This window comes from Pleurodeles waltl, chromosome 9 (genome assembly GCF_031143425.1).
Source record: "Pleurodeles waltl isolate 20211129_DDA chromosome 9, aPleWal1.hap1.20221129, whole genome shotgun sequence".
Classification (NCBI taxonomy): domain Eukaryota; kingdom Metazoa; phylum Chordata; class Amphibia; order Caudata; family Salamandridae; genus Pleurodeles; species Pleurodeles waltl.
Window position 1 is genome coordinate 77,452,477 of NC_090448.1, and position 13,649 is coordinate 77,466,125.

General features: G+C 45.0%; 1 protein-coding gene across 4 annotated transcripts in view; it reads right to left on the minus strand.

The window, feature by feature from the left end:
- Nucleotides 1-2,185: 2,185 nt before the first annotated feature.
- The window catches only part of LOC138258583 (protein SSUH2 homolog), a 164,375-nt gene continuing 152,911 nt past the window's right edge, over nt 2,186-13,649 (minus strand). For all 4 annotated transcript variants that reach the window (XM_069205948.1, XM_069205946.1, XM_069205944.1 and 1 more), the window contains 2 exons: nt 4,579-4,686; nt 2,186-2,500 (listed from right to left, as the gene is read on the minus strand). In XM_069205948.1, coding sequence (XP_069062049.1) covers nt 2,360-2,500; nt 4,579-4,686 — 249 coding nt within the window. In that variant the 3' untranslated portion in view covers nt 2,186-2,359. The remainder of the gene's footprint in view (nt 2,501-4,578; nt 4,687-13,649) is intronic.

The following is a 13,649-nucleotide window of genomic DNA, read 5'->3' on the forward strand; positions in this document are numbered from 1 at the left end:
TCGCGTCGATTTCTCCTTGGAAGTCGGGCGGCGTTGTCCTTGCGAGGCCGTGCGTCAAAGTTTCGCACTCACGGTAGGTGTCGCGTCGATTTCTCCTTGGAAGTCGGGCGGCTTTGTCCTTGCGAGGTTGTGCGTCGAAGTCTCGATCGTCTCGAGGGCGTCGCGTTGATCAGCGTCGGTGTGCGGCGTTTTTCTCGCCGCGAAACAAGCTGTGCGTCGAAATTTTCGGCGCACGGAGCGTCCACGTGAAAGGAAGAAGTCTTTTTGGTCCTGAGACTTCAAGGAACAGGAGGCAAGCTCTATCCAAGCCCTTGGAGAGCACTTTCACAGCCAGACAAGAGTTCAGCAAGGCAGCAGGGCAACAGCAAGACAGCAGTCCTTTGGAGAAAGCAGACAGGTGAGTCCTTTGAGCAGCCAGGCAGTTCTTCTTGGCAGGATGTAGTTTCTGGTTCAGGTTTCTTTTCCAGCAAGTGTCTGATGAGGTAGGGCAGAGGCCCTGTTTTATACTAAGTTGTGCCTTTGAAGTGGGGGTGACTTCAAAGAGTCTCTAAGAAATGCACCAAGTTCCCTTTCAGCTCAATCCTGTCTGCCAGAGTCCCAGTAGGGGGTGTGGCAGTCCTTTGTGTGAGGGCAGGCCCTCCACCCTCCCAGCCCAGGAAGACCCATTCAAAATGCAGATGTATGCAAGTGAAGCTGAGTACCCTGTGTTTGGGGTGTGTCTGAGTGAATGCACAAGGAGCTGTCAACTAAACCTAGCCAGACGTGGATTGAAGGGCACAACAAGATTTTAGTGCAAAGAAATGCCCACTTTCTAAAAGTGGCATTTCTAGAATAGTAATATTAAATCCGACTTCACCAGTCAGCAGGATTTTGTATTACCATTCTGGCCATACTAAATATGACCTTCCTGCTCCTTTCAGATCAGCAGCTGCCACTTCAACAGTGTATGAGGGCAGCCCCAATGTTAGCCTATGAAGGGAGCAGGCCTCACAGTAGTGTAAAAACGAATTTAGGAGTTTTACACTACCAGGACATATAACTACACAGGTACATGTCCTGCCTTGTATCTACACAGCACCCTGCTCTAGGGGTTACCTAGGGCACACATTAGGGATGACTTATATGTAGAAAAAGGGGAGTTCTAGGCTTGGCAAGTACTTTTAAATGCCAAGTCGAAGTGGCAGTGAAACTGCACACACAGGCCTTGCAATGGCAGGCCTGAGACAAGGTTAAGGGGCTACTGAGGTGGGTGGCACAACCAGTGCTGCAGGCCCACTAGTAGCATTTAATCTACATGCCCTAGGCACATGTAGTGCACTCTACTAGGGACTTACAGGTAAATTAAATAGTCAATCATGGATAAACCAATCAATAGTACAATTTACACAGAGAGCATATGCACTTTAGCACTGGTTAGCAGTGGTAAAAGTGCTCAGAGGTCAAAAGCCAACAACAACAGGTCAGAAAAATTAGGAGGAAGGAGGCAAAAAGTTTGGGGATGTCCCTGTCAAAAAGCCAGGTCCAACAGCCCTTATGACGACGCATGAATTGATTGCCATTTCATGTATTTTCCACTCCCTGGTGTCAAGCATAATATTTTCAGAAAGTACCTATAAGCCAATCAAAGGATGATTGTAAGTAGTTGAAAATGAAGTGTTTTCTTTAACTAAGAGGTTTGGAGGAAGTGAAAAGTTATCGATTGGAGGTTTATCATTCGATGGAGAATGCTCCAGTAAACTACATCTTATACAAGTTTTGGTGGAAGTAATTCTTTTTGCAAGAGGGTTCTTGTGCAACCTCCTATTTGGAATGACATCCCCAAAGAGTTTTCCACATTGACTAATTACCAGGTACTGTGAACATCAGACCCACTCAATTTTCCTTAGGTCAGTTTTCTGTAGGTCTAACTAACAGTACTTTACAGGGAAAATAAATGCTCATTTAATTACAAAGATATATAGAATTTGGTGTCACGGGCACCAAATCCCACGTTTTACCATGTCATGCCCATTTTTTTTTATTTCTTGGAATATGAAGTGTTTATTGACTTTGGTAAATACCTGAACTGCCTATGCCTCAGTAAATACCTCCACTTGCCCATTGCTTGTAATCAGAGGCCTAATTACCCCTCTCTATATTTGTAAATAGTTATTAAAATAAAGAAATACAACAATTTTTTTTTCCAGAAAATAATTTTATATTATAAAACAGCATTGAAATTTAAAAATGCATGGCAAAACCACTCTCAGGTGTTAATCATACGTCTTGATTTACAAAATTATAATGATTGTCCTGGCTGGTTATGAGGTGCTGGCTGGAGGTTCGGTCCATGGGATGTCCAAAAGAGACTTCTCCCTGTTCACATCACAATGCAGCAGCACTTTGCGGGATAATTGTCGGTATATACTCTATTCTCCTCTCCGTATACAAAATAGGTGTGTGGCTTCTCGCCCCAGGTATAGCTCACCTTGGTGAGTGCAATCAGCTCAATGGTTTGTCTCTATGAAAGAAAGCAAAATAGAAGATACCTTGAGGTCAAATTAAATCCTACCAGAACACTACAATCATGTACCCAGGTCACAAAAGCATGTGAGTGTATTTCTAGCAGTGTAGGCATAGATTTACAATACATCTACATTTGAGATGGATCTAGTCTTACTTGTGACAATGTTTTAGGCCGACAGACAAATTGTCTGGATTGCCTAATCTGCATATTTACATTATTTGTGTTTTTCCTCTCCAGGAAAAGTGTTTTTGGAGAACCCACTACACTCTCATAAGTATGAGCTATGGGGGAAGGTAGACTTAGAGGTTTCCCTTTCCCACATTGGAAACACACCTAGTTCTGCTGTTCACATGAGAATTTTCCGTGTGCTTTCAAGGTGAGAGAAGCCATACAACGGGTTTGTGAATCTGAACAACGTTAGTCATCAGACTTAGTCATACCTTGAAGAAGTGGGCCTCACTCAACTCCATATCCATGAAGCACTGCAGCATGGTCTATACAGTTATGCAAATCTGGAGGCACTCCCTGAGCTGGAGTGTAAACCAGGGGGCAGTAGGTAGTCCACTATATGCCTCTTTATCTCCCTCCTGTAAATGAGGTCCTAAAACTTGATAAAGGGCTTCACTACCTAATGTTGAGACCTGAATACTTTTGATATTATTGTGTGCAGCATTTCTCGCCAGGTTATTCACAAATGAAATATGATAAGAACCATGTTTTATCTGCATGTATGTGGTATTTGTATTTTGCAAACCCAGCTAAAAGGGCAGCGGTGCACTGTACAGGATCACAGTCAACCATACATTCAATCAGTGATAGGAGAGGTGGCTCAATTCTGGGATCAGAAGTGTGCTTCATTGTGGTGTGCTGTTCTTTAGCGTCATGCGTCTTTAGGTCTTTCCCGCACTTGAGCAGTGTTGTGGTGGTCCTGTTGGATTTGGGGATGTGTCCATGATACTGGTGCATAGATGGAAAAGGCCTACTGAATTATGTTTTTCTTTTTTAACACTTCTTAGGTACTTATTAAGATTCGTGTTAAGCGTTAATGCAATTGGCAAATACGAGTGTACCCGGATCCTCGAATTATCAGGTCTGATATTTCTGGACCCAATAATTCTTGGCCTAGAGACATTGGGCCTTTCAGAAAGGCCGCAGGGGGTGAGGCTGCTGCAGGTAGCGTTGTGCAGTCCTGCCTGCAGCCCCAGGGGAGCAGAAAATGATCCCCAGACAGGCGTAAACTGCCTTTCACCTTTGCCCTCTTATTCTACATCCAGAACCACCTGGTAAATCAAGGTTATTCTCCATTACTACTCTACATAAATACGCTGAGCCAGGTGGCCATTTCTACTGCAACTAGGATGTATGTTCCTAAACCAAGGTAATTTGGCGCCAGTAATGCCCAAATGTCCTCACACGTCTACAAGCCCAGAATCACACTCGTGATACTGTAATCCCGCTTGCATCACTCCTTGCCAGGTGACAGATACCTCCCTAAGCATTAATGGGGGAGATATGTTCTGGAGCTGCTGTTTCTTTTCGAACCCGAGAACCCCGGTTCGAATACCTCGGCGATTGACTGAACATCACGTGATTCTGGGCAAAATATTGAAGCTCCCTGTGCCTCGAAATATAGTTTGTGTAAAGTGTATTGGTGTAATCCCCACCAGTGCTTTAAATGGGAAAATAGAAGTGCAGGTACTCTGTAGCAGAGTACCCGCTTGTTTCTGAGAAGTGCCGGTACTCCCCAATTAAAACTATTACGTTTTAATTGAGAAGTGCAGGTACTCTTCCTCTCAAAATAAAAAAGTGCCGGTACTCAGTACTGGACAGTACCGGCCCATTTAAAGCACTGATCCCCACTTGATATATAGAATCTACGTCTCCCGGGCCTTCAATTAATCAATTAAATTACAGCGCTCAGCTGCTTGGAAGTTCTGTTTGTGCTACAGAAGAACAAATACATACGCACGTCCACTCCCATGGGGACATGTGAATGCCCTGTCCTCTGTACCCACGTGACCCAGAGATACCTGCTGCACACGTGACTTTTTACAAAATTTTAGTATTCTTACCTGTCTTATTATTCGTGGGTTGTCTGCAAATTTAGCGTTGTGCTGTTGGACGTAGCTCACTGAAACATTATTCACCGCAGGGTCAGGAAATGACATTATTGGCACAACCTTCGGGGTGGAGAAAAAAATAGAGAATTTACTGCCCTGGAAATGTACTGTTTATGTGGACACAAGTTCAGCTAAATGCAGTCTCGTGCCGCACTGATTTGACCAATTTAGAATCGGTTATATTTATTTATCAGTGTTATATAGCGCATGGCACGCAGCGTTGTGAAAACGCTTTACTGTGAACAGCAATGACCCAAATATCTTACAACCTCAAGGGTGAATATGAAACAGATAACAAAGCCAAAGATGCAACGCATAGGCGTCATTTAGGGGTCGGCAGGGGTCGCATCTGCGACCCCTGCCTCGCCCCTCACTACCCCTGCCACTGCCTTTGCGACCCCTGGCTTCACAGGTGGCAAGGTCAGCGCCTGAGCTCAGGTGCAGCTCATTATAATGGACGTCGGTTGGGGTTCCACTTTACTCGTTTTCTGTGTATTTTTTAATTACACAAATAGTTACTGCAATAAAAATGGGTTAAACATCAAGGGCCATATTTATACTTTTTGACGCAAAACTGCGCCGGCGCAGTTTCGCGTCAAAAATATTACCGCCAGCTAACGCCATTTTGGTGCGCCGTGTAGTCGTCAAATTTATACTTTGACGCACGCCGGCGCAAACCACAGGTGGGAGCAATTTTTTTTTACGCACACCGCAGCGTCAAGTCGTAAAGCAAAACGACGTCAATGCAGCGGAAATTACTGGGGTCGATTTACGACCTCGCAAACCGGATATGTGCCGTTTGTTTACGCAATAGCGTAAAAAAAACCTGCGAACACTGCCATTTCACCAGAGGAGACCCAAAATGGATCCCAGATGCCACTACAGACCCCAGGAAGATGACAACAGACCAGGAACCAGCCAGGAGGACCCACACAAGAACCAGGACACTTATAAGAAGAAAATAAAGTGGTGACGGAACACCAGCACCAACTGTTTGTCACCTCAAAGTTGCCAATCAGTAGGAGAGAGGCTATATGGCAACAAATTGTTGACAAGATTAGCAGTGTGGCAGAAGTACACAGAACAGTCATCGAGTGCAAGAAACGCTGGCATGACTGCAAGCGCAGGACCAAGGAAAAGATGGCCAGGAACAGGAAGGCAGCACTGCAGACTGGAGGTGGGAGTCCAGCACACCAGGAGGCCCTGGACCACATGGAGGAGATGGTCGCAGCCGTCATCCCTGAGGAGATCGTCACAGGGATTCAAGGACAGGACAGCGCAGACTACAAGGAGACAACGCACATGGGGAATTAAAATGCACTAATATTAACTGCCAGCAGGGGGAGGGAATACCTACTACACAATGCATGTAAGTCATCATATACATGGAGTGGCATGGGTAAAGGGGGATGGCATGGGGGCATGGCCTGCACAGACAGAAGCTGGGGCACACCATTACACTACACCAACAACAGTCCCATGGGGGCATGCTGCCATGCCAACGATGGAGCAAAGGGAAAGCCATGCCAGGAGGGAAGGGCACAACGTCAAACTGACATCCTGGCACACGTCAGCCACCATACCCCCTACATTAACTAGGGCCCTATTAACAACATCTAGCCATACGACAACTGGAATGTAACTGCGACAACAGTTGCCACTACCACTTCCGCTCTGTGTGCAGCTCAAGAAGCCAACGGCAGTAACCTACCCATGGATCATACACACCTAAATTAGAGAGTTGAGGATGACAACTCCAATAATCCCCTGAACAAAGACAAAGGCCCCAGTACTGTCAAATGTCAATGCCCATAGTTGTTGCAAACATCAGCCAATGTCAACAACAATAGGAGCTACACAGCACTAAGGACATACCCATGCTGCATATTTCAGGGTCCATCCTGTGCCTGGGTCACAATGTAACATCCCAAATGTCATACTGCTCAGACAACAGCATTGAGGGGGGGACACATGTAACTAGTCACTGAAATGCACCTGCACAGTCAGAGGAGGAAATAGAACACTGCTACGATTATCAGGGCAATCCAATGTACCACACATTCCCAACATCAGCTGTACACATTACCAATGCCAACATCCATATCGTGCCATAACATTGCTATGCATAGAATATGCTACATGTCAACTACATTTAAGTGGATGTGAAAGATCAGAGATTGGGGCAGGTCCAGATTGTTAAGTGTGCTGCCAGTGCCATCAGAACACCCACAGCCAGTGAAAGGTCTCACCATGAGAATGGATGTAGACGGGGGTTGAGTAGGAAAAGAAGGTGGCAATTCTCTATTTGGCCAAAACCAACACCTAGAAGAGATGATGCCGACAAGTCTAATAACTTAATAACATACATGTGACATGTAGGTGGGCCATAGGCCTGGGAGAATGCCTATCTGAAGGACTGGAGCAATGAACACAAAACAAGATCACAATGTGAATTAATCACAAGGCAGGCATGTCACATCACTCATGCCACAACACAGACACACTAATTGTACCCTGTTTCATTGCAGAGGAAGGTGGATCTCCTGCGGATATGCCTGTCCCAGATTACCCTGATGACATGGATTATGAGCTGATAAACATTCCCTGGGAGACTATCCAAAAGGTCCTTGAAACCCTCCAGACCCCACCTTCAGTCACAAGGAGGAGCACAGAACAAGCAGCCATCGCTGAGGATCCGCCCACCACCCCAAATGTAAGACCTGCCAGCTCCAATACAGCTGAGGACTCAGACGACACAGGAACTAGCTTTGAGAGAACTGTAGTTGGGGTACAGCGGGAGCTGGCCAAGGAGGTGCGGGTGGGGATGCAAACTATGGCAGCCAGCCTAGAGGGGGTGCGTTTGTGCATGATGTCATCTGCAGATCAGGCAGCAGCTATGCAAACCCTAACATCTATCTTGCAGGAACAGCAAAAATGCCAGAAGAAAATCAGCACAGCTGTAATACAGTTGACCCAACACCTACAACAGCAATCCTGTCAACGTGTGCACGAATGCAACATTGAACCCCTCAGGGCTGACTTGGCTGCCTACCATCGTGATATGGCTGCTATTCTCAAGAACCAGCAGATCCTCCTTGCTGCAGTACTGCCCTTAAGACCTTCACAGAGAGCAGTGACCGGGATGTCTGACTCCACGTCTTCTAACACTGAGGTGTGTGTTGCCCCTTCACAACCACCACCACCAAGAACAGAGGAGGTAACACACACATCAGAAGAAGACATGGAACAGATCACATTCACAAGGAAAAGTACCCAGAAGCACTAGTCCCTGCCACATGGCCAACTATTGCCAAGGTCCTGCGCTTTGTAACATGCCAGTCTTGCAACAACTCTACCTAATGACTGTTCTGCTTACCACTGTATATCTTGTCAGCCTGCCCAGTGATTGTCTCTCTCCTACTCATTGGCAAATCCTGTCCCCCTGCACTGTCTGAAACATCACCCCAGCATGTCAAAAGCATTTCCGTAACTCCTTGTGTAGGATCACAATGTATGATGTCACTCTAATTGACTCACAATCATGGACAATGTACAGATAGCACTACAGCACTTTTCAATAAATAGCACTTACACAATAAATCTGTCTCTGGGTAATGTGACATATCAACTGTGCAGTAGATAACTGAAATGTGCCTACTGTCAAATTACGTAGCTTGTCAATACAACTGTCCTGCTATTATGTAGTCAGAGAAATCTGCACAGTGCCCATGATTGCATCATACTCTGCCCATCCTGAGGGACATATCTGATGAAGTGAGAAACCATACACCATCATGTTGTGTTGGACAGAATAATGCTTCCTCAAGGGATATCTAAGTCATCAAATAGTGGCCGCAAAATGTTGTCACCATGCAATACTAACACATATAACAGTGCACACTAATTTAAGCAAACACTACAAAAACTGCATGAATGAAGGTGTCTGAGTTTACATACAAATAGGTAATCATGCTGAACTGTGTCACAAATGACATATGTGAGTCATGAAGTCAAGAATACTAGAGTGCCTACGAGAACTCATCTTATAAGGGTGTCCTTGATCATCACACTGCAGTCAGACTGTTCCCCCAATACCAAGTCTGGAAGCACTGTTTGTGACATAGAAAACACACTTATCAACAGAAACACATTGTCATCCATATTAACTGTGATTGGTGGTTGCAACGAAGGGTGGAAACTTTGCAAGGTAGCTCTGGGGTAGCTGCCAATCTTACAGCTCAGTTGGGATTTATTTGTAGCATAGGACACAAATGTAATAGTACAAAATTCATGTACACTGATTCCAAGCCCAGGATCAAGTACCATTTAACACATACTGTTGAGGGTTAACCAAATATTTATTAAATGCTAATCACAGAAGAGAAAACTGAGGGAAAAATCTTACCTACCCTAATCTACCCTGACTACTCATTACCCAAAACTGTCCCTAACTAACCTAAGCTACACTTACTTATCACATGTAACGAAACATTCTAAACATCCACCCCCACACCCCCCTTATGAGACAGGACACATGGAGGACAACACATACTAACCTAAACACATACTATACTATCATAAACAAATATATATTTTTTTGTATTTTTTTTATTTTATTTTTTTATTAAACACACAAGAACCCCAACATAGCCCCCCAACCACCCACCCACCCACACATGTAATAAGAAAAAATAGAAACAATCAGGACCCCCCACCCACTAACACTAACTAAACTAACAGCCTACACTAACCTAACACTAAGCCCCCTAAGCCCACTAAGAACAAGGAAAGAGGAGGGAGGGGAGGGAATCATGTCCATATCAAAAACAGTCTAGAGGTTGGCCCTGCGGAGGATCCTCTTGATCGACTTCACACGCCGGTTAATGTGGCGCACATCCCGGCTCAGGTGGCTTAACTTGCGCAGCACACGATCCATCTTCCGTTCCATGGAAGGCTGCAGGGTCAACAGAGGGAGCTGGGGCAGTCTGGGTACCGGTGGAGGAGGTCTGTGTGTGTGTGTGGAGCCAAGGCCAGTGGGTTGTCCTGCACCTGTAGCAATGCTGGGGTCTGGAAGTCTGGCAGATGTAGGCACAACAGTCCCAGCTGTGGGTGGGGCCACCTGGCTTGAAGTGGTGGTTGTGCTGGTGGTGGCTGTGGTGGGCAAAGTAGGGCCACCCTGTGGGAAGGCTCTCCATGCCCCAGAGGCCCGTTCATGGCGATATCGACGGGCCATCCTCCTGAACCCCGACTCCACCAGCAGGATGTGCTGGTATCTCATGGCCCGCCGCTGGAATTCACTGACCTGGTCTGGAGTCATGTTTGCAGCTGTGAAGACAAATGCAAATATTCTACATTAGTAACTGCATTGTGTGAAATGGCACAAGAAGTTAATCAGACAATACATCTACTGTACTTGTAACAGCTCATATCACAATACAGATCATTGAATGTCCCTGAGGAAGTACATGGCAGGCCAGCCTACAAAGGCCACATCACACATAGCACATCCATAACCTACAAGATGGGTAACAACTGGCTTTGACTTGCCACCTGAGTTCTGCCAGTTATCAGCTAACAATCATGCTGCATATCCTCCGCCAAGACCTGGGCTACAAATGTCAGTGTACGGAATGCAAAACTAAAGCCACATGGTCTGCAAGTTGTAACTGGACTTGCCTGTATAGTACCAAGTGCCAAACCTGAGTGTGTATACTAGGTTCCAACCAAACAGTCACTTATTCACATGTATGTGTAACATACTGGTAGCATCAGTACTAGGTACCCCATTCACAAACCCATGCCTGTGTTTGAGGGTGGGGGTTGGATAAACAACTATCAATTTCCAACAACATGTACACAGAGGAGTGTATAGAAAACTCCACACGTTTGGCTCTACACACACACCACAGGTAAGGTCTATCAACAATTAGGAGTCAGCAAACCCTAGACCAATCATAGGGCCACACATGTCAGGAAATGCAGAACTTGGTACACAACATATACTTCCAGTAAGGCCTGACTTACATCAGACAGAGAGTTGCCAGAACACCCATGATCATGATTAGCATGCACACCTAGGCCATTGCACTCATGTTCCAAACTTGTAGTACAACATGTGGAAGTACATGCTGCTATGAGGTTCTACCTACAGTTTAATAAGTACCTTGGTAAACAGGGAAGCAGAAGTCTATTGGAAAGCAATTTGCTGTACCAATCTTGGAGAATGTGGGTCTGACAGTCTGACTAAATCTGAGCTGACTTCCAGTGCGACTCTTGTTGATACAAGTGTCATCCACATGACCCTTCCCAGTACTCACTGTGGTGCCTACATGAATGGCCTACAATCCCTAGATAATACCATAGGATACACATTGGCCAACTTAAAACATTTGAGAAACTGAAATCCCACTCATGGAACAAGACAAATGATTGGCCAACACATCACACCTTGATATGCGTTCAACACACAGATGTCCATAACCAGCAAACACAACACGTAACAGACATATCAACACTTACTGGAGTGGTCGGGGTCCTCAAATGTAGCCACCTCTCCCACAGTGTAGGGTGCCGGTCCACCTGTAAGGCATGGAAGAAAGAAATGTGCTCAAAATCTGTGCACAGACCAACAATTTCATTAACATATACAATGGGTAGGCTGAATAAGGAAATGGCAGCCATTCAGACATGATGATACTGCATCTGATATATCACAGCCAACTTGTACATAGCATGGGTCTCCTGTGACAGTTGCACACATATCTGCACACATGCATTGGCCCTAACTATCATGTGGTGGCAAACATGCCCAGTCATTGGTGACCTGAAAAAAATATGGAGTGTAATCGTCTCATCATGTGCATCCAAGAGAGACATCCAAAGCCTGGTTACTTGAGGACTGCATTACCAGTCAAACATGCTATGTGGCCATGACACATTTATGGCACATAGGTACAATGTACAGAGGGATAAGGACTTTTGAAAGCCCTCATGTTGTTACAGTTTATTAATTTGATGTGGCCCAGCTATGGTGATTTGCACCAACCATGGAGATGTGAACCCATGTGCATACCTTTGGACTGCCATCCCTAATTGGAATGTGGCCCAAGTAACTCCAACAAACATTCTAAGATGTTAGCTGAGGGCACCTTACACCTTTTCACGATGTTTCCAAATCCAGATCTGACATGTATCCAAAAAGATAAAGGACCACAATAATCCCAAACATTCATAGCACTTCCGTGAACGCTTTCCTTCCACACTCACCAGACTCACGTGAGACATATGTCTGAGCCACTTTGCTATAATCAATTGACGTGAAGCCAGCACTCATTTTCTGCATCACGTAGTGATTCTAAAGTCAGTCTAGCTATTGCGTCAACAAAGTTAGCCAATATGTTGGTACATCTTTACTTCTCTGGCAAAAGTGCCCTATATAGACATGATTGCCTCCTATTTTGTTTGGTTGTCTGACACAAAGGCTGCATCAATTTACTTCATGGAAAAGTATCCTGTAAGTTTGCTGAGCACGTGCTACCTGACAGCTATCAATTGTGATTCTTCCGATAGTGCATCAATTATCCCTGTATGTTTGCCCAGCATTACACACAGTCAGCAAGTTAGCTGGCAGACATAGTACAAATCATCGGATGTCACTACAGAGTATTTAATCGTGCACATTTACATGATTAGTACTCACCAACAGAGCCACCAATCACAATTCCCAGGTGGTCCAAGAGAACCTGCTCCCTGGTGATGAGGTCAGCCCACTGGTGCTTCAGCTGGTGGTCACTCCTCTGGCTGGCATACACACGCTGCAGGTGATGCAGCACCTTTCCCCACCGGATTCTGCACGCCTCTGTGTAATACCCCTGTATCACCCTGCCCCCTGCCTCGATCATCAGTGGCAAGAAATGGCACACAAGCCATATGAAGCCCCTCAACTCCTCTTCACCCATCCTGCCAAGACGTGGCCTACCAGACATTGTAGAAATGTTAAAGGGAATAGGGGTTAAAGAAATAGAAAGGGGAGAAGGGGGAAATTAGGGGTACAAATACAGAAGAAAAGTTAACTTAACCAGTAAAAGAGCCCAACTATCCCCAAACTACCACTACCCACAACAGACTCCCACAAACAACAACAAAACTAGATAAATGGACAAATGTACACAAAACACAGTGGGACAGTATACACCAACAATATTTATTTCACAAATTGACAATAGAGACAGCACACAGGACAAAAAAGCACAAATCTTAGGACACCACTCTCTACACAGCCAAACAGTGTAGAAGAATCATAGACTGCAAAGTGAAAGTACACCTACTGTACATGATCTGTAAACAGGATATCCTATTACATCACTTCCTGTATAAAATTTCCGCTGTTTTTCCCGTTACGCGTCATTTTGTGTCCACCAATACTGTATTTGCGTCATTTTTTTGACGCACAGGAGTGAAAAATAGCCCTCATCCAAATAATAGTACATGGGCTGTACAAATATCTGGATGCGGCCTAATGTTCACTCCTGTGCGTCAAAAAAATGACGTAAATACAGTATTGGTGGACCAAAAATGACGCATAACGCTAGGAACGTCAAAATTTCAGTGCATGAACTGGTTTTGGGCATTTTTTCTGTTTTTATGTTATGTTACATTTGGGACACATCAGAGATAGATTGATGGCACCCACTATGGTGTTGATGGTGTATGTTTGCATGTGTGACATCATACTGCAGCGGACCATGATCCGCTACTTCCTTCACAGTATTTTTACGGTTGGCTGACGCACTAGATGGCCATATGTGTGGCCTACATATATGTGTTGCACAAATTGGGCATGTTTGGCATAAGGAGAGGATAGCAATGTGACGCACATATGTACAATACCTAAATGCCTTTGGCTCAATGTGTGTGCTTTGGCAACTAATGTATTTGTTGACCAAGTGTATGTGTATCACATGATGCATATTTGTACATATGCTTGTATGAATGTGACGTCCATGTGTCCAATCCTTAGATGC